General features: G+C 36.5%; 1 protein-coding gene across 1 annotated transcript; it reads right to left on the reverse strand.

Annotated features, from left to right (window-relative positions):
- Positions 1-21: 21 nt before the first annotated feature.
- Positions 22-7,227, reverse strand: LOC108989890. The gene is made up of 11 exons (XM_035690284.1): positions 7,002-7,227; positions 4,542-6,638; positions 4,283-4,412; positions 4,089-4,177; positions 3,006-3,235; positions 2,521-2,607; positions 2,350-2,449; positions 2,025-2,232; positions 1,822-1,948; positions 650-687; positions 22-506 (listed from the first exon to the last, which is right to left on the reverse strand). Exons 1-10 carry the CDS (start codon positions 7,095-7,097, stop codon positions 672-674), a joined length of 3,180 nt encoding a protein of 1,059 aa, XP_035546177.1. The 5' UTR covers positions 7,098-7,227; the 3' UTR covers positions 22-506; positions 650-671.
- Positions 7,228-22,077: the final 14,850 nt, after the last annotated feature.

Consider the following 22,077-nt stretch of genomic DNA (forward strand, 5'->3'; position numbering starts at 1 on the left):
ATATCAAATCAACACAGTGCGATAAGATTAGGGCAAAGATGTAGTATATTGCACAACTCTAGAAATATATTACGACATTGCATTGCATTTCTACACCAATCCATGCACCAAAGAACAATAAAAGTAATCTCTATAACCACATCTGCTGATCTACCGACACATTAAATAGGCTTAAACCTAAACCAAACAACATCCAAGTTCTTTATCATGTATTTTGTACAAGCTTCTAATGAAGCAAGATTTGAGTTCCTTGACAAAGTCTAAACAACTACCTCATCAATCTTTGAGCCTCACCCCAACACAGCTAGAATAATTTCACTTCACCGCGCTCCGATCAAATTTAGGTCAATAACTTTAGCTTTCTAGGCAAAAAAAAAAAGGAAAGAAAAGAACTCAGCTTGTAGTATTACCCTCTGCTTTTAGGCTTGCATCTGAAATCAGTACAATTAGCACCTTCAAGCAAGCACACTCGAACTGGTTTCGCCAAGAAATTTTTGATCCACAACCTATGGTCAAGAAGCCAGTCAAAAAATCCTATTATCGTGGAAAAAAAAAAAATATAAATTCAAGAAAAGCAAAGGAAAACAGAAAAGGGCGGAATGATGGATGAACAGATTTGTTCAGAGGGTAAGATATCATGACAACCAACCATATCAACTGGCTTGTTGCTATCATATCTGTTGGTGCCTGCAGTAATCACAAAAAATTAGCATGGTCAGCAACACAACCAGCACCACCACATATATAAATACAAAAGAGAATTCAACAACAATTCCTATTTTTCATGCGAGAAATGCTGGAGGAAAGAAATGAGCGATCATATAGTAGCGAAGTTTCTGGTTTCCAGAGGAGCAGAAATTACCCTGAAGGAATGAAACTATCCCCACCAACTAGATAAAAGAGAGTAGAATGAAACGAAGAGTAAAAGGAAGGAAGACAGAAAAACACATGCTCAACAACGACCTAGCATGTTGGTATGGGGTAGGCACTAGGCAATATGGGTTGATGATAGTGGAAAAGAGAACCCGTTTGTTGCCCAAACAGAGCGAATGGCATTCTAAGACCTGAGAAAAGATGATTCTGCTTTCAAGTAAAGAGGAATTCAACTCTAGTGTCAATCAGACCAGCGTGTGGCATGCAAAGGGTGGAGTGGCTTTAGATTCAGACACCAGTAGGATGGTGCCAGCTTGCCTCATAAGGCAAAGGGTAATAAAGGGGTTCAGGGTTGAGATGGGTTTCTCCTACTCTTTGGCCAAACAACCTTCAAACAGCCAACGAGCTATATGTAAAAGGCAACCAAACATCAGGATGTACAATTAGTCCATGCAATGCACCATGGTTAAAAAGATTCTAAATTAATCAGTCCCAACCCCAAAACCGCCCATTCTGTAAGATAACAGAATGTTTGATCTATGAGATACATCATGCACAAAACTTTAATAAACTACTTGCCTAAATTGTAAGATCAAACTCAACTTTTAAGTACCCCCTGAAGCCAGATGGTATATTAATTCTCACTATCTGACTTCTTACCAAATGGGACTTCCATTCAGAGCTGCAAGAACTAAGAGAAAGGGCTCTCACACATTCTTAGGCCTTCTTCTTCTTCTTTTTTTAATGCAAACAACCTATTTAACAGGAATGCCTTAGTTTTATGGACTAGCAACCCATTTCTAGTACAGAAAGAAAAATATAATATATATATATATATATATCAACAACCCGACGTTCTAAAGTTATAATAATATGGTGTTTGATTGTCCTTGAAGATAGAATCCTACACTTATTGCATTTAAAGAGGAAGTGAGAACTTAGACATACACCACCAATCCCTGGTCCAAAACTCTGCTTTCATTAACTTTTTCTGATTGATATACTTCAGAGATGGCACCAGACAGATCCAAATCACTGTTATCCCTGTTTCCACAGACAAGATCATGCTGCGTTCCTGCAAAATGAAGTATTTACAGTAATCTAATGAATTGCTTCCCTTTGAATATAATATACATGAAGGTTAAAGATACCTCTTGATGGTCTTGAATCAGTCAGAGGGTTGGTTCTTAAGAGTTTCTGGCACATAATGGTATCTGGGAAATCCAAGAAAGTAGAATCCAAAAATTGAAATCTCTCAACATCTGTCATCTTTGTAAACCCAAAAGAAGTCGTCCATGTGTTCAGCACACTAGGAATTGCAGGCAAAAGAAGCCTCTCAACTTCTAATTCCTTGAGCCTCTGAAGAAAAGAAAAAAAAAAATCAAAATCAAAAAAATTACTAATTAAGTCAATGTTCTGCCTTTCCAGCCCCCCTATCCCACCAAAAGAAAAAAAACTGAGAAAAACGTAAATTGCCTTTTCCAGCTCATTCATCAATATGCGACACATTCCACGACGACGATATTGGAACCTTGTACCAACAAGAGGCATTTCTGCCACCTTGTCTCCATAGATCCTGTAAAAGAAAAACAACCATTCAGTATGCCACACTTTGACCAAGCAAAAACTAAGGGATTTTAGACTCACCGTACAGTAGCCACAGCAATCATCTCATCATTTCTCTCCAAAAGCACTGTGTAGAACCCTCTAAAGTTCAAACGATTAAGCTCTGACCTGCAATGTTTCGCATCACAAAAATCATGCTTCTGTACTGAAAATAAATGAGGGGAGAAGGGAGCAGCATGTTGGCAGTTTCATAGAGGCACAGCTGCCACAAAGATCCAAGTTTTAAGATTTTAGTACTTTTTGCATTTGAGTATAATTAAAGTCCAGATTCAGTAATAATTCTCTCACAAATTTGCATTCATTATTTAAACAAAGGTAACAGTAAATGATAGTATTGTTAGATGGGGCCTTAAATTAAGTAGATAGTTGTGTTACTATGAAATAAAATAATTATTGGATTGGTGTGGTTGATGCAATACCTCTATGAAGCAACAGTGTTAATGGTTCTACCAGTTCCAACATAAAGGAATACTATGAACACAACAAAAGCAGAAGAAAGTTCTTACTCTCTACTGAAAATAACATCTTCAACAAGATCTCTGCGAGTGCGAGGTTCCTTCATAGGTATGAAACACTCATGCATCACACCAAGAGCAACATTCAGCTTGCTGTAATTCTCTGACAAGGCCTCTAAATCATGACTATCAGGTGTCATAGGCTTTAACAACATCCAAGTCAGATTGTCCTCACCCACTGGAATTGGTTTGCCTAAAATATTTTGGAGGCCCCAAAATATCTGCAAAAACAATACGATCCTAAAGCCCGTGTATTATGTGATTTAACATGGATAAAGAAAATACTTTTCCTCATGAATAACACACTATCCACACCAGCTACTGAAAGAATAAAATGAGCATGAAATTCAAATCATGCATGATTTGCATCCCATTCCAAATAGAAGATAAAGGCCACTTATGCACACTCAATTGCTCTTTTGATATTTTTATGAACTGAGAATATCTCTGTAACGAATATTTCTACACATTCAGATCACATTAATGATATCATAAACTTATTTTTTTCAAAAAAATAGAAATTGCAAACATGGACAAGAAACTGTAAAGGAACCAAGACCTCTAATCTTCCATTGCTTCATAAACTCTGGCACACATATTAGAGGAACAACGAAAACTTGTATAAAAACCAATTTGGATTATTCTTTAGTTCTACCTTTTACATTTGGTTTTGAATTGACTCTTCAAGCCTATCAATATAGAGTTGTAGCCCTATAATTACTTTGCCATCAGGCTTGGAATGATCCAATTCTTTAGTTTTCTTTTCCTCGAGTAATACCTCCTCCGATTTGAGGCTTAAACTTCAAATTTGACATGAAAACAGAAGCCATAAGAGAAAAGATACAGAAGAATTAGTCTTTCACGTTAATTTTGGCATGCAATGCCAGGTTGCAATTTGTAGAAAATTATCCTGAGAAAGCTATTATGAGTTCACATGAACCAATAAAAGCACCGCGATTATATCATATTTTTATATATGAATTAAGAGATGAACTGCAAAATAAAATAAAAAAAATTCAAAACCAACACTTTCCAACACAAAATATTAGTATTAGAAAAAAGTGGGTTTAAAACCTGCTCACACTTTTTGCAGCAAAACCATTTTTCTTCAGGACAAATTTCCATCCCAGCAGCCCCTCTATTTTGTAAGCAGTAAATGTGATCTAGATCAAATTGAGAAAAAAGGTATTAGAAGAATGTCAGAATATGCATTTGCAAACCTTTAAGTTATAGGCAATTGAACTACAGATAGATTAAAGTTATCCTACATTTATGCTCACACTGATAGCATGTGAGAACAATATCATCAACTTGATGTTCACTGTTGCCTCCGAATTTGTTTTGTCCACAAATTCCACAACAACATGATGGGCAGAACCAATCACCATCTGGAACATCCTATATGCAGTCCAATACAAGAAAGACCTCAATCATATAATTCCTAATAAATGCCTTTGGGATAAAGAAGGAAAAGGAATCAGACAACAAGGTGATATTGAGTGGAGAATTCAGGAGAAAAAAATATACCTTCAAATTGATGCAACTCTTATGGAATGCAGACGGACATTTATCACATAATATCAATTCACCTCCATAGTGACAAACAGAACAAATGCTGTCATTCTCGCCTTGACGAGAACTTCTCTTCATTCTAACATGTGGTTTTCTTGTGAAGTTTTTAAACTTCTTAACACGTATCAATTGCATTTGGCAATCTAACAGAGACCTTCCATCTTCCAGAAAAATACTAGCAGCTGGTCTGTGGTTTTTGCTACCAGCATGAACTTCAAAGTTATAAAGAGTAAATACCTTCTCACAACAATTGCACTTAATCCCATCACGAGTTATCTGCCCTTCAGCCAATGAACGGTGGTTCTTTCTGCTATAATAGCTTACTTTTGCTCTCGGCAACACCACATTGTTGTCTATCAACCAAGAGAGTACAGTTCGAGGATTGCGATGTGAGGATCTAGGAGTAACCACCTCCTGTACTCTTTTCCTTGATATCAGCATACGAGTTGGGCAAATACTTCCTAGATCATTTCTCAAATTTGGCAATGGTCTAGAAACCTTTCTTCTTTTTAATTTTTTGGAGCTCTTAACTTGTCCATGCATATCATTATCCACAACAGCTTGATGACAAAATTTTGGTTTCTCTCCAAGTTTATCAGACTGCATAGACGCCATAGTTTGAGGACAAAAATAAGGATCCTGATTTGCTTGAGGTTGTTCTAGGAGCAAAAATGAAGGTGTATCATCTTGAGATATATGAGAACTTCTCTGACTTTCCGAGAATGAAGAGATCATCTCTGTGGTGGATCCCCTCATTTCTTGACAGATCTGGAGAAGCGAATAGTAACATCTCCCAATAGGTGAGATATAGCGTAGTCTATTCTCACCCTTATATCTAATAAAGTCAATCTTCCATCCCAGGTATGAAAGATGCTTCCTCACATCTGTGGCTAAAGAATTCCCCGGCTTCTTATGTTTCATTCTCAAAAGTGCATACTCGGTAACAGCATGCGGGCAGAATGCAGGGTCAGGAAGCACGTTGGGACCAGCAGGTAGCCAATTTCTTTTGCGTGTAAAACATCTGCGCTTCCCATTGACCTTAACGGAATTAGTACTAGAGAGTTCTTCACCAATGGTCACTAAGTTGGTGCTAGAAATTTTACCTGGTTTAGAAGGTAATGCCGACAAATTCTCAGCTATCAAAGACACCGCTTTATTGTGGCAGGGTACATCTGAGTCAGCCAAAAGATTCATATCTACCTCATCAGCATCTAAAGCAGAGAATAATTCATCCATAGGAGGCTTCTCTTGATCAATAAATGGATCACTGCACAACTCCTCAACAGGGACGATGGCATGAGAATTATCCAAATTTGATTCAGGGCTTGTATCAGCGTCAACATGAGTTCTAGCTGATTTCAATCCTCCACTGGTTTCTTGTAACAAGCTCACGGAATGATCAAAAACCTGAAACACATCTTTTAGGATGATACTTAAGTTATCGTCAATGACCTCCAACATTAACTCTTTCCACAAGTCTTCCCTGTTACAGGTCCACTCCTCAATCTCAACAAAACCTTCTTTTCCCCGCACGTCATACCAAATTTGCTTGACTGAAACACCAAGGTATCCTTCTTGCTCATATTCCTCAATCAACTTGAGAAATGACCAGATCCCACGAGGCTGCCAATTATCTGTAGCCTCACTCCAGTCCTGTGTAATTCTCAACATATTAATTCCTGTCTTTAATTCATCGCCCAAATCAGGAAAGAAAATCCTTCTCTCATCCGAACCGTCATCATGATCAAAAATCACACCTTCCCACCAAGCCTCCTGGTAATACACATCCACACACACACCATAGGAAAGGACCCATTTATTAAACTCCACATGAGGTGGCGTCGGCCTTATACACCCACGATACTTGCAGCTGTTGGCATCAGTAGAACCAATGCCATTCAATGAACGTGAAACAAACACGACATCCTCAAGATTATCAGACTTATCATTGCATAGGAGATGGTCGTACTTTACACGACGACCTTGGTTATAACATGCAATGACACTCCCAGGGTGCCATGAGCCTTGAAACCCATCTTCCTCACTCCTTACCTGCAAAAGTTTACAGCTTTTTTTAACATAATACCTGGAATTCTCAACTAACCAAAAAAAAAAGGTCCACCCTTTCTTCCCCAAAACAGAGCCTCGACTGAAGGCTTTCATGAATGACATACAAACCATAAACTGGCCACATATATATGGAGACAAGAATATTATGAGAAAAATCAAATAATCAAAATATGCCTAAAATGAATCGATGTAGAATCAAATAATCAATATACCGAATGAATAACAAATTCAATTGGGTATTCACAAAAATTATACTAGGACAGAAAATCACAACCCATGAATTGCTAACAAAAAACAATGAAGACAAGGAAAGACGCCTCAAACAAAGGCAGAGCATTGTATCACCTCCACTCTTTCACCTACAGTGAGCTTTTTTTCGGTGGCTAATCTCTTTCGCTTTCTCTTTCTACCTAATTTTGGAGCGTCCGCCGGTATTGCCATTGAGGTGTGAACCAAGTTTTACAGAACTTCTAAGGAGAGAGTGAATAAATCAGAAACTTCAATTATGTTTAGGTGGCAACGCTTTGATTACACTAAGAGTAACTTGCTCACCAAGAAACACACGCACTGAATCTCCTATTTTCACATGGACTTTGTTGGGGTGCGCGTTTCTGTTAGCCTTGACAAAAAAAAAAACCAAACTTTTTTATGGAGTTGCATGGCTCAATTTGAAGCGTTAAGGATTCAAGACCACCGATATCACAGAAAGGGCGTAACATCTAAGAAACTCAAAATAAAACATTCCTAAAACAACTCCACAAATACAGACCAGACTTGATCGAAATTGATTTGGTTATATAAATGTGATATCAGAATCCGAAAGAAAAGGTCAAATGCATGAAAACCAAATAATTATGAATTTGGGGACCCCATTTCAATAATCTATAAATTGAGAACATGTCCAGGACTAGAAAAAAACAAGTGATTTGGATCATTCTAAATGATTTATTGGAACAAAAAAAAAATAACATAGTACCAAGGTGACAAACTAGGATGTGCAGGCAGATGCCAATGATTGGCCTAAAGTTTGATGATCCATAAAAATATTGTTTTGGCCTTAGAAGATCTCCTGTTTCTGTTGTGGTGATTAGCCGACTAAAGTCTCATCTTCTGCTCATTTCTGGATTTCTTTTCGACTTTAGCAAATTGGAAACAAGTGTCTCTATTTTTAATATCAAAACCGACTTCTCCGATGTCTAACTTGTGAAGATTTCCATGAACAACAGACCATCCTTGCTATATTTTGAACTTTCAATCATAAGAATTAATTACTAAATACACAAAAAGATTTTACAAAACTAAACTCATAAACTGATGTAGTTTAATGTGATCCGTTAGATCTACTTTATAATAAAAATAATTTTTATAATTTGGCATACCATATAAGACACTACAGTTTATAAGTTTATTTTTTAATAATCCTTTGTGTTCTAAAATATTTCCCTTCAATAATTATTGGATCACTGGCTATGACTATTCTATATCCAATGTGGATGACCCCTGACATCTGGCTACTCCGAAGAGACAACACATATCAATCTTAAATAAAATTAAAAAAAAATATATCAAATATTTTCAAAGTCTGGATAACCTGGTATTTTCATGGCAATGCTAATTGCACTCACAAGTGATTTTTTCATCTGCACATTATTTTCACTAAAATAAAATAAAACATAAGGAAAAAAAAAAGGTGAAAAGCCAGTTGATATAAGTTTTCTGTACATTTTTTTATGAGTAAATTTAGTATTTTTCTATTTTTATTATTGTATAAATAAAATTACTTATATAAACACTATTTTAAGACTGCCTTATAATTACTCCCAATTTAAATACATATAATGCTAGAACTTTGTTGCATTCCAGATTTATGCCGGAGAAATCTGAGTTAATAACATACAAAAGTTACTTTAATTTTTTATCATTAGTATTTTTTTCTCTTTCTACATCTCTATCTCTTAGTCGTAATATATGGACTGATAAATAACCTATTTTAATTTCTTATATTTGTATCAATATATATAACAAATAAATTAAAATACTCCGATAATGTACATTTTATCGGATTAGCACGACTATATATATATATATATATAATTATATTCGTACATTTTCATTCTTTCCTAATAATTCTCGTAAATATTCTCAAATTGACTCGTCAGAGCTTATCTAGGCATAATAAATGATATTATGATACTCAAAAGTCAAATATGTGCTTCGGTTAGTAATAAATCTCTATTTTTTATTATATTTAAACACATTAAATCAAAATTAAAAATAAAAATTAAATTAAAAATAATATTATTTTATTACATAATTATATACAAGTTGTTTGTTACAGTAACTTTATAATTTTACTCTCTATTATGCAGGTCAAGTCCATTAATTGTTGATTATAGGAAAGAAATCATGATAAATTTCATGACTGAAAGACAATATTACATTTTTGCATAAGAATAAAAGTAAAATAAGAGTATTCCTAATGATTTATCTAAGTTTTTATATAAAATAACTAATAAAAAACCCACTTTTAAAAAAAAAAAAAAACTTTAACTAACTATTTTTTTGTAATATGTCATACTTCAACTTATTTATTATTTCTCTACATCATTTAAATATTTTTTTTTAATTTTTATCTTTATATCAGGTTTTGCAAAATTGCTAACACGGGGTATACTTCTTTTTATTAAAATAAAATATTCTAATAATAACGTAATTTTATTATATATGTTTATAAATAAAAGTGTAAATGTGAAAAATATAAAGAAAGATTATGAAAAATAAATAAAAAATAGAAAAATGCTTACATAGATGAATAGTGGGTATTAAATATAGATAAGCAACTTAGCTCATATAAAGCTAGAACTTTGTTACATTTCAGATTTATGCCAGAGAAATCTGAATTAATAACAGACAAAAGTGAAGAGACAAACATGCCAAGATTTATGCAGATCAGATCACCAGAGTTACTCTAGTTTTTATCCACAAATTCCTTCCCTTTTGCTGTATATTTGAGCTATTATACGTTACATACTTGTACATTTATTTCTTTCCTTGTATGATGAGCCTCAAGTGGCCAAATGTATACTCTGTAATTCTGTATTCAAAGGTCAATATACCAGCAATGTTAGACACGACAATTCACATTTACATGGTATCAAGAGTCAATCGTAGTTACATTTAAAATGTCGCCTTTTTCAACCTCGTCAATCCCGATTGTGAGCAATATTTCATCTTCTGAATTTTTCTCCACCAAAGCAAACCAACCTGAATTTTCTATCAAGTTAGCATCTACGAACTACTTACTCTGGAAAGCACAAGTTGTCCTTGTTCTTTGAGGACATGGTCTTCTCGACTATATTACAAGCGAAGTACCTCATCCACCAAATACCATTGCTGATGAAAATGGTGTTCAAAATCAGAACCCAGCAGCATCAATGTGGCTGCGTATTGATCAACTAATTCTGGGATGGATCAATATTTCACTTTCAGATATTCCACTCTCACAAGTGATAAATTGTGAGACTGCCAGTGATGCGTGGGAGGCACTTGAGACGTTGTATGGTCGACATACATGTGATCGTGTACAATAGATGCGAGGTGAGTTGCAAGTACTCACAAAAGGAACCTCTTCCATGGAGGAATATTTGCACAAGGCCAACGCTTTGGCCCTTTCTATGTGTGGTGCAGGGAAGCCAATGGATGATGAAGATTTTATCATATGCTTGCTACGGGGTCTAAGACCTGAATTTGATCCGATTGTGGCTTCTATCAATGCACGAGACAATTTTCTAGCACTTGAAAATGTGATTAGCAAATTGAGAGACTTTGATCTGCGTCTCTCATCCTCGCAATAATTCAACCTCTGTAATGGCATTGAATACAACTCGGAACATAGGTTTCAAACAACGAGGTGGTCTGTCATCTCGAGCTCGTGGAAGAAATCAAAATTCTCGTGCTCGCGGGAATAACAAGTCCTATGAAAAATCCTCCCCTGGACGTGGTTAGCAGCATATCAATCGTGGCTCTACTCATGGCGGGCATACCTCAAGAATTACTTGTTTTCGGTGTGGAGGACCGAATCACAAAGCTGATAGTTGTTGTGCATCCGATGAAGAAGCGGAAAAATGCCAAGCATTCCTTACAGTCCAAGAGGAAAAATATCCAAACACAAGAGCAAATCAGCACATGACTCCTATTCAAACGGAAAAACAAGATATTCTTCCATACAAGGGCACTAATATGGTTATGGTTGGTAATGGCTATAACCTCTTTCACGAGTCCTTTAAGCATGATTTGGTTCATCTTCAGATATTTTATGACAAAACCCCATGCATTCCCGAATATCCAATGCATCTCCAGTTACTTTCGTGTCAACAAAGGTGTCGGCAAACCTATGGCATGCTAGACTCGGACATCCAAACACCAGAATTCTTCTACCTTTATTGCATTCGCTTCCAGCTTTAAATAAAGATCTTGCTTTTTGTGAGAGTTGCACTTTAGGAAAATCCACAAAATTGCCTTTTCATGCTCGTCAATCTCATGCATCAACTTTTCTTCACACCTTACATATGGATGTATGGGGCCCTATGCCTATTATCTCATCAAATGGATTTAGATTTTATTTGATCGTTGTGGATGAATATTCTCATTACATTTGGCTGTTTTCGATATCCAGAAAATCTGATGTGATTTTCGTTCTTCCAAAATTTCTTAACTTAATGGAAAATCAATTTAAAATATGGCCAAAAGTTATTCAAAGCGATGGGGGCGGGGAGTTCATAAATCAGACTCTCACAAATTATTTCTTAACTCAAGGAATAATTCAACATTTATCTTGTCGTGAAACTCCAGAACAAAATGGTTTTGCAAAGAATCGTCATCGTCATCTTGTTGATACTACCTTAACTCTAATGTCACATGCTTCCTTTCTAAAGAATTTATGGCCAGATGCTTTTCACACGGCAACATTGTTAATAAACAGGTTGCCAACTCCAACTCTCAATGGTAAATCTCCATATGAGATATTGTTTGATGCTACTCCTTCATACAAAATCTTAAAGAGTGTTTGGTTGTGCATGCTACCCTTATCTTACTCCATTTGGCAAATTAAAACTTGATCCCAAATCAATTCCTTGTGTATTTATCGACTACTCCTCTCATCACAAAGGTTATCGATGCATGGATTTAAAAACAAGCAGGGTGTATATATCCAAACACGTGGTTTTTAACGAAATCAATTTTCCTTTCTCCTCATTTGTGTAGGCGCAATCAATTGGGAATTCTTTTTTCAAAACAAGACTCTACCTAAGAGTCTTATACATGAGCAAAGTCACAGCATCTCTAATTCTACAAGGCAAGAATCCATGTCAAACATGGTTGCAGACTCAGGATATCTCACAACCTCAATAGGCAAGCCATTGATACCTGCTACCGAAAGTCAAGAGCAATAAGTGCCTCAACAAGAATCTGTCAACATGGATAACAATCAGGTCACTAGAACTCATCATATGGTAACTCGATCACAGGATGGCACTAGAAGACCTAAGGTTTTTCTATCAACAAAACACGTTATGCCTCAATGTTTTCTTGCAGATTTGAAATCAACACCAGTTAAACCGAAAACATATAAAATGGCATTGAAAGATCCGAAATGGCAGCAAGCTATGCAATTGGGGATTAATGCTCTCCATGAAAACAAAACATGGACACTCGTGCCTCCATCACCACAAATGAATCTAGTGTCAAGTAAATGGGTGTTCAAAGTAAAAATCAAAGCAGATGGCTCTATTGAACGATACAAGGCACACCTTGTTACAAGAGGATTCAATCAGTTGTAAGGATTAGATTATGAGGAGACATTTAGCCCCGTGGTTAAACCAGTAACTATTCGATTAATTCATTAGCTTTATCAAATGGGTGGTCCTTGAAGCAGCTCGATGTGAGTAATACATTCTTGCATGGAGACTTGCAAGATAATTTTTTTTTTTTTTTACTCAACCTCCAGGTTTCGAAGATCCAAAGCATCCGGAATATGTTTGTCGTCTACATAAAACAATATATGGTTTAAAACAGACACCTCAAGCATGGTACCTCAAGTTCAGCAATTACATATGTCAAATGGGATTTCAAAGATGCCCATATGATAATTCCTTGTTTTTCAACAACAAGGTTCATAAATTATCATTCTATTAATATATGTAGACGATATAATTTTGATAGGATCATCAAGTTCATCTATTGAGAAGATCATTGCTTATTTATCTACTGTTTTCCATATGAAGAATCTCGGAGATTTACATTTCTTTCTTGGAGTACAAGTTACTCGAGAATCGGACTCAATGAGCTTATCTCAAACCAAATATCTATTAAACTTGCTACAAAAGTTTGGTTTTGATGGAGCTAAACCAGTGACAACGCCACTAGTAGCTAATGTGTCTCTGACTGCGCATGAAGGAGATAGTTTGGATGATCCAACGCAATATCGCAAGATGGTAGGCACACTACAATATTTAAAGTTGACAAGGCCGGATGTTGCATTTGCTGTGAACTATGTTTGTCAATTCATGCAAACACCAAGAGTTCTTCATCTAATTGCCGTTAAACGAATTTTTCGGTATCTCAAAGGAACACTAAGTCTGAGACTTCGACTCACAAAAACATCGGCTACAACATTGCATGCATTTTGTGATGTCGACTGGGTTGGATCAAAGGATGATCAAAGGTCAACCACTGGATTTGCGATTTTTCTTGGAGATAATTTGCTATCTTGGAGGCCCAAGAAACAAACAATGTCGCACGATCAATAGCCGAAGCGGAATACCGTTCACTGGCTTCTACAACTGCCGAACTCATGTGGTATGAATCTAATGAAAAATATAGGATATAAATTGTCACCACTGACTCTTCATTCGGATAATATAAGTGCCATCAGCATGACCAAGAACCCAGTTTTTCTTCATTGAACGAAGCATATTGAAATAGATGTGCATTTTGTTCGAGAGCAAGTTGCAAGAGGTCTAGTTAAGTTACAGCACGTTCCAGGAAACAATCAAGTAGCAGATATCTTTACGATGCCACTTTGCAATCTGAAGTTTGAACCCAATCGAAGCAGGCTCCTCGTCAAACCAATTCTTGAGGGGAATGAAGAGACAAACATACCAAGATTTATGCGGATCAGATCACCAGAGTTACTCCAGTTTTTATTCACAGATTCCTTCCTTTTTGTTGTATATTTGAACTATTATACATTACATACTTGTACATTTATTTCTTTCCTTGTATAAGTCTCCAATTGTATACGTAAAAACTTTCCTTATACGTAAAACGCTCTGCTAGGGTTTTGCGTTTTTGGTTTTGCGTGGTCTCCTTCTACGTTGGCTGCATGGCGGCCTCTGGCTTGCCGCCCATGGCAGCCCCGGCTCGGTCCTTTGCAGATTTAATCTCAGCAGTGCCACAACCTTTACCAGAGATGGAGGTTTCGTTCCGTCAGCCAAAAATTATCGATGGTGAATTGGTGTTTTCGTTCTCTACGGAGGAGATTGCAAAATTGGCTCAGCCTTTCTGTTATTCCATTGTTCTGAAATTCATCAGGCAGCGACCCTCTTTAGATGCGGTTAGATCCTTCATTCGAACACGCTGGGGGCTGTCTAGTATGCCCATGGTGTCTGCTATGCAGCGTCCTCGTAATGTATTCGTTCGGATGGCTAACGAAATGGACTTCAACAAGGCCTTATCCAGAGAATCATGTGAGGTAAACGGTGTTTTCTACAGACCATTCGCATGGACGCCTGAATTTGATGAAAACCATGAACCACCGTGTGTACCTGTATGGGTATTTTTACCCGGACTTCCACCCAATTTCTTTCAACCTTCAGTCTTAAAAATGCTCACGGCTCCTATAGGACGTCTCATCAGATGTGATAATTCTACGATTTGCGTGACTCGCACAGATGGGGCGAGAGTTTGTGTCGAGGTTGACTCGTCTAAGACTCCGATCTCTTCATTTTGGATAGGCAAACCAGGGGTACCCAAAAGTAGGCGGCAAGAGATAGTGTATGAGACGCTGCCTGCTTACTGCTCTTTGTGTAAATGCCAGGGACACAATTCTCGCACATGCCGCAAGGGAGATGATAAGAAGAAGCCAGCTAAGAGTGAACTGAAGTGGGTTAAGCAAGTGTCAAAGCCTTCGGAGGAAAGGGTTGATATGGCTGATGCAAAAAATTCGGTTCAGCAGGAGATCGTGACTGAGAAACAGGAAGATGTGGTCCAACTTTTAGATGAGGAAGGGGCTGAGAAATTGGTCGAGTGTAATGAGGCAGTTGCAGAGAAGAATCCTTCGGAAGAGGAGCTCGATTTGGGCCTTGCTGTGAATTCGTTGGGGCTGAGGGAGGTTATCGACACACAAAACTATTTGCTACCATCTGCTTTGGATAAAGGTGAACCGAATTCCTTCAATGGGCCTATGGGTAATAACCGACAGAGTGATTTGGCCATGGTGCCGTGTGTTGTGCAACTGGGCTTGGAAGCTTCGGGTCACAAGGGGCCTAAGGAGCCTTCTTTGGTGATGGTCACGGCATTAGATGTGGATGGGGCTAGCTTGGATGAAGAGTTGAACCTTTTGGCAAATGAGGGTGATGTTGTTGCTGTGTCATCTCAAGGCTGTGAGGCTGCGGGGGAAAATGTGCAGGCTGATGAAAGTCATTCCGATTATGAAGGTGAGCGAGATAATCTGAAAGAGGATTCACGAAAAGATTATTGCACCGATTCGGAAGGAACGACCAAATTTGTTGGTAAGTTCCTGAAAAGAAATTCTACAAGGGCTATTACCCGTCCTAATAAGCTGAATTTATGATTAGTCCTATTCTTTTTTGGAATATAAGAGGAGTGCGCTCTTCTAAATTGAGGTTAAAAAATTTGATAAAAAAGTTCAGGCCTAATATTATTGCTTTGGCTAAGCCTTTCTTGATGGAAGATAAAATTCTGACTTTTCTAGCAAACTTTCATTGTGATTTTTTTGTCACTAATGAAAGACAAAATGGGAAAATTTGGTTGTTGTGGAATTCCATGATCTCGGTCCAATGGCTGGCAGGTTCGAATCAATTTGTTTCAGTGAAAGTTGAAGAGAAGGGGTTCGCATTCATTCTTACTATTGTCTATGCTAAATGCAACCCAGTCGAGCGTAAAAAACTTTGGGAAGACCTTATAGATCTCAGAAATGGAAATCTTCCGTGGCTTCTTTGTGGCGACTTCAATATCATTAAAAATGATTCTGAAAGAAGGGAAGGTCATCCTCGGCCTTTTAATGCCATGGAAGATTTTAATCTTTGCATTCAATCTTGTGGTTTGCTGGACATGTGTTCCAAAGGCGCGCTGATGACGTGGTGCAATGGACAAAGAGGCTTGGCTCGGAGTTGGGCAAGGTTAGATAGATGTTTTATTGATTCAATTTTTCTTAATTGTTTTCCTAACGTTTTCTCTCAGGTTTTGCCTCGTACTACGTCGGATCACTCTCCTTTAGTGATTCAAACTGGTGATGACCCATTCAGGTATGGGCCTAGACCTTTTCGTTTTCAATTTATGTGGACTGATCATGTTGATTTTTTGAGCTTTGTCAAAGGGATATGGACTCAACCTGGAGTTGGCTATGGGCTGCTTAAGCTTTTTTTTAAGCTCAAACGGCTGAAGGTGGCTCTTAGGGAGTGGAATCTGCGTATCTTTGGGAGGACTAATGTGATTATTCATGAGTTAGAACTTCGTATTGAGAGCTTGGAGAATAGTCTTCAAAATTCTTTTTCTTCTGCGGATGATCATGATCTTATGGCTGCAAATCTAGAGCTCTCAACTTGGAAGGGTCGTGAAGATACTAGACTTTCTCATATGGCTAAGAAAAGTTGGCTTCAAGATGGTGACCAAAATTCCAAATTCTTCCATGCTTATTTGAATGCCAAGAATAGTAAAAGGATCAATGACATGCATCTTCCGGACGGTACTAATAATCCTCTTGATATTCATAAGGCTGCCGTGGTTTATTTTCAGCAGTTCTTGAGTGAGAGTAGTGATTGTGATTGTCCCATCTTAGGGGATCTGATTTCCCCGGTGATTAGTGAGGAGGATAACTTGATGTTATGTCGTACTCCTTCTTTTGATGATATTAAGGAAGCTCTGTTTAGCATCCCTATTGATAGTAGTCCTGGTCCGGACGGTTTTAGCTCTAGTTTCTTCAGATATTGCTGGGATATTGTTAAAGAGGATTTAATGGAAGCTGTTTCTGAGTTTTTTCAAAAACATTTGCTTCCCAGATATTACACGGCGTCTTTTATTGTGTTAATTCCTAAGGTTGATTCGCCTAATGGCTTTGATAAGTTTAGGCCTATTAGTCTGTGTTCTGTGGTTTATAAGATTTGTGCGAAGATCATTGTGGGTCGTCTGACGAAGTTGCTTTCTAAGATGATTTCTAATGAACAGGGGGCCTTTATCCCGGGTCGTAGTATCTTTGAGAACATTAGTATCACCCAGGAAATGGTCCATTCGATTAATAAAAATACTAATGGGGGTAATGTTTTGGTCAAGTTGGATATGTCTAAAGCTTATGATAGAGTGAATTGGAATTCTCTCATTCATGTTTTGGTTGCTTTTGGCTTTTCTCCTCAGTTTTGCGCCGTGATTAAGTTATGCATCTCTTCTCCCTGGTACTCTATTATGATGAATGGTACTTCTATGGGATTTTTTAAAGGTGAGCGTGGTTTGAGGCAAGGTGATCCGCTTTCGCCCTATCTCTTTGTCATTATGCAAGAGGTCTTATCTCGTATGTTGAAGAAAGCTTTTGATATTGGTAAAATTGGTCGGTTTACTCAAGCTAGAGGTACCCCCTATCTCTCATCTTATGTATGCGGATGATATTGTTATTTTCTCTAATGGGGGGAAGAAATCCATGAGAGGTTTGATGGAGGTTTTACATCTTTACGAGCTTTGGACGGGTCAGATCCTTAACAAAAGTAAGAGTGCTATCTTTTTCTCTAATAAGATCCCTGCTCACAGAAAGTCCTCCCTTCTTCACTTGACTGGTTTCTCTGAAGGGTCTTTCCCTTTTAAATATTTGGGGGTTCCTATTGTGGTGGGTCGTCTGAAGGTCTGTGATTTTGGTGATTTGATTGGGAAAGTTAGTAAGAAGATTGCTGGGTGGAATATGAAATTGCTTTCAGCTGGTGGTCGTGTGATTCTTTTACGCCATGTTTTGTCGAGCATGGCCACACACCTTCTAGCGGTTTTACCTGTTCCTAATGGGGTGTTTAAGGTTTTGAATAGGATTATGAGTTCCTTTTTCTGGGGAAACTCTGATGGGAGAGGTAAACGGAAGTGGGTGGCCTGGAAAAATATCTGTTATCCTACTGAGGAAGGTGGTTTGGGTATTTGGGATTTTGGGGATGTTCAGAGGGCTCTTCATATGAAATTTGCTTGGCACCTTCTGAGGGGTCAGTCCTTATGGGCTGATTTTTTTAAAGGTAAGTATGTCAAAGGTATTCATTTATCCCTTTTGAGTCCTAACAAGGGTACTCTTTTTTGGAAAGCTATTGTGCGTTGTATTCCGGAGGTCCTTAATCAATCTAAGTGGTTGGTGAAAGAGGGTAATGTTTCTTTCTGGCATGATAATTGGTTGAATGGGGGTCCTATTAGTGCTCTTTATCCAGTTATTGAGAGACCTTTGCTTAAAATCAAAGATTGTCGAATTGACAATGGGTGGGATATTCCTCTCCTGGAAAGAGCTGTGGGTCAACAAAAAGCCTTGGAGTTGTACCATTTTTTAGCCACGAGGAAGGATGGTCAATATGTTCTTATATGGGTGAATGATAAAAATGGTAATTTCACTACTAAGAGTGCTTGGGATTGTATCCGTGTCAGAGCTCCTTCGTTACCTTGGGCCCATTGGATTTGGCATCCTAATCTTCCCAAGAAAATTTCGGTTATGATGTGGAAGGCCTTACATAATTGTCTGAGTGTGGATGATAAGATCAAGAATATTGGCATTCCCTTTGTTTCTAAATGTAATTGTTGTGCCAGGGGTCATATGGAAGATTTAAACCACGTTCTTTGTAACGGGAATTTCGCTAGACAAATTTGGCGTCTGGCGGCAAATCAATTAGGTGTTCATATGGGTGTCTTCCTTAAGTGGAAGGAACAAATTAATTTTTGGTTCCGCCGTGCTGGTAAGTCTTCTCAACTTAAGATTATCTTCGGTATTCTCCCTTCTATTGTCTCTTGGAAAATTTTGGATAGACGTTGTAAAGCTCGGTTTGAGGATAGAGTGGACTCGGTTCAGACGGTTTGGCATGTTATCAAGATATGGACTCGTCAGATTATTTCCTTAGTTATGAGAGTTTCTAGGATTTCTTCCCATGATGTCGCTATTTTGCAGAGATTGGATATCCCGGTTTTACCTCAGAAGCCTAAACAGGTTCGTGTGGTGAGGTGGTTTAGACCTTCTCAGGGCTGGATGAAGCTTAACTCTGATGGTAGTAGCTTAGGGAATCCTGGGCCGGCTGGTGCTGGGGGGGTTATTCGGGATTCTCTTGGTAGTCTACAGGCTGCTTACTCGGTCTTCTTGGGTCAGGGGACTAATAATTTTGCTGAGCTGAGAAGCTTGCTGGAAGGGGTCAGGAGGTGCTATCAGTTAGGTTTTCGGAGGGTGGATATTGAAGTGGATTCTCAACTGATTGTCAGCTGGGTTACTAAGGGAACTTGTAACATCTAGTACTTAGAAGATTTCTGGGAGGAGTTGCAGGGTATTTTGGGTTGTCTGGAGTATCGTTTGACTCATGTCTTTCGTGAAGGTAATGCGGTGGCTGACTATTTAGCTAAACGGGGAGCTGAGGGTTTAAATTGTGATTGGTCTTTTAATGATGCTCTTCCCAGCCAGCTTCGTGGTCTTCTCCGTATGGACAAAATTGGCATTCCTTATTTGCGCATCTCGTAGTTACTGGTACGTTTTTCCTATTTTCTTTGAGGTTTATTTTGTTTTGTTTGAGTCTCTGTTTTGCAGGTGCTGGGTTCTTCTTGGTCTTGGTTTCCTTAGGCTTGTTAGAAGTTGTTTTTTGGTTTTCTTGGTTGGTTTTGACACTTGGTTTGGGTTAGGTCCTAGTGATTATCTTGTAATCCCACAAGTGTATTGATGTAACCACGGTATTCCCCCGCCATAAGTGAAGGTTTTTTTAATAAATTTGGGACGGGGCTGCTATGTGTGTGGCTACCGACTCTTCTTAAAAAAAAAAAAAAAAAGTGGCCAAACGTATACTCTGTAATTCTGTATTGAAAGGTCAATATACCAGCAATGCCAAACACGGCAATTCACATTTACAAAAGTTGATTTTTTTTTTTTTATCACTGGCTAGTATTTTTTGATTTTTTTTCTCATTCTACATCTCTATCTCCTAGGCATAATATTATACGGACTGATAAAAAACCTATTTTAATTTCTTATATTTGCATCAATATATATATATATATATATATATATAAATTAAAGCCATCGATAATGGATTCCGATATTAGATAGGTGTTTTTTTACTCGGGACATTTTATCGGATTAGCACGACTATATATATATATATATATATAAATTATTTTCGTACATTTTCATTCTTTTCTAATAGTTATCAGAAATATTCTCAAACTGACTTGTCAGATGTTATCTAAGCATAATAAATGATACTCAAAAGTCAAAAAGTTTTGCTATATATCAGTTACTATTTATCATTATACTTCACTCCACACTTGACAATTTTTTATTTTTTTTTTTATAAGATGTGGGGAGTGGAGTAATGAATAGTAGTTGATAGAAAGATTAATTCAAAGTCAAGTATGCACTTCGGTTAGTAATAAATCTCTATTTTTTTATTATATTTAAACACATTAAATCAAAATCAAAAGTCAAAATTCATGATAAATTTCATGATTGAGAGACAATATTACAATTTTGTATAAGAATAAAAGTAAAATAAGAGTATTCCTAATGATTTATCTAAATTTTTATATCAAGTAACTGATCAAAAACTCATTTAAAAAAAAAAAAAATTGAACTAACTATTTTTTGTAAGAATAAAACTACTTTGTCTCTCCATTTTGACCACTCTATTTGACTGCTGGTCAATTTTTTTTTTTTTTACTTAATGATTAAGAAAGTGATTTTAAGTGTATTGATGTATTTTTTTTATTTTTTAAAAATATTCAAATGTATTAAAAAAATGTGAAAAAAAAAAAAACCACTGGATGGTATACCTAGCGGTAAAAGTGGGGCGACAAAGTAGCCCTTTCTTGTAATGCACCATACTTCAACTTATTTATTATTTCTTTACATTATTTAAATATTCTTTCTTTCTTTTTTTAAACTTTTTATCTTTTTGTCACGTTTTGCAAAATTGCTAACACGGATAGACTTCTTTTATTAAAATAAAATATTTTAATAATACTATAATTTTATTATGTTTTTAAATAAAAGTGTAAATGTGAAAAATATAAAGAAAGATTATGAAAAATAAATAAAAAAAATAGAAAAATGATACATAGAGTAATAGTGGGTGTTAAATGTAGTAACAGTGATGTGTTCAATAACTGGCCAATATTCTCATGAGGCCTGCATGCTCAGCTCTACTCCTGTATTTGTATATTATATGATATAAACACCAACTTGTGCTACATTTGAATGCTAAACGACGATTCCTTTTATAGATTCCCACCAACTGATTCATTTGTTTAATTGTGTGCAAAAATAAAATAAAATAAAATAAAACACCTTTGTACCAATTGTCAATGATCAGCAGCCCCTCAGTGCTAGAGGAGGGCCAGCCGATAAAAATAATTCATTTTTATGTTAATATTTATGTAGAAATTTAAAAAAGTTATAATAATAAGATAAGACAATACGAGACGAGATGAGATGATATATTTTCATTATCTAAACGGGTATTAGTGACCTTTATTATTTTTTTATAATCGTACTCTAAATTAGATTTGTAAACTTAATATAAAAGCTTATAACTAAATGCAGCTTGATATAATATATATTAGATTATTAAACACTACTTTATGTAAAATAGATGTGACATATATCATATTAACTCACATCAATTTATAAACTTGTTTTTATAAGATTACTTTGTAAATCTGGCACTTCTCCTCAAAATATTACTGTGATTAGAATCGATAAAATACCAAATGTAACAGAATCTTCATCTTGAACCTTTTTTTTTTTTTTTTTTCTATTTTACGCATCTTGTAATGTGTTGCAGACTGGACACCATCAAATAGGTATTCTGTGAATAGTAGTAAAAAATAATAAAAAAATAATGATAGAATATTAAATAATAATAAATAATAATAAATAAATAAATAATAAATAATAATAAAATATTTTAAAAATATTCACAGT

The sequence above is a fragment of the Juglans regia genome, chromosome 5 (assembly GCF_001411555.2).
Source record: "Juglans regia cultivar Chandler chromosome 5, Walnut 2.0, whole genome shotgun sequence".
Classification (NCBI taxonomy): Eukaryota; Viridiplantae; Streptophyta; class Magnoliopsida; order Fagales; family Juglandaceae; genus Juglans; species Juglans regia.

Coding starts and splice junctions, on each gene's coding strand:
- LOC108989890 (XM_035690284.1), bottom strand. CDS start 7,097: ATGGCAATACCGGCGGACGCTCCAAAATTAGGTAGAAAGAGAAAGCGA. Junction 4,413..4,541: donor AGAGTTGCATCAATTTGAAG/GTATATTTTTTT, acceptor GACTGCATATAG/GATGTTCCAGATGGTGATTG. Junction 2,450..2,520: donor ATTGCTGTGGCTACTGTACG/GTGAGTCTAAAA, acceptor TTTCTTTTACAG/GATCTATGGAGACAAGGTGG.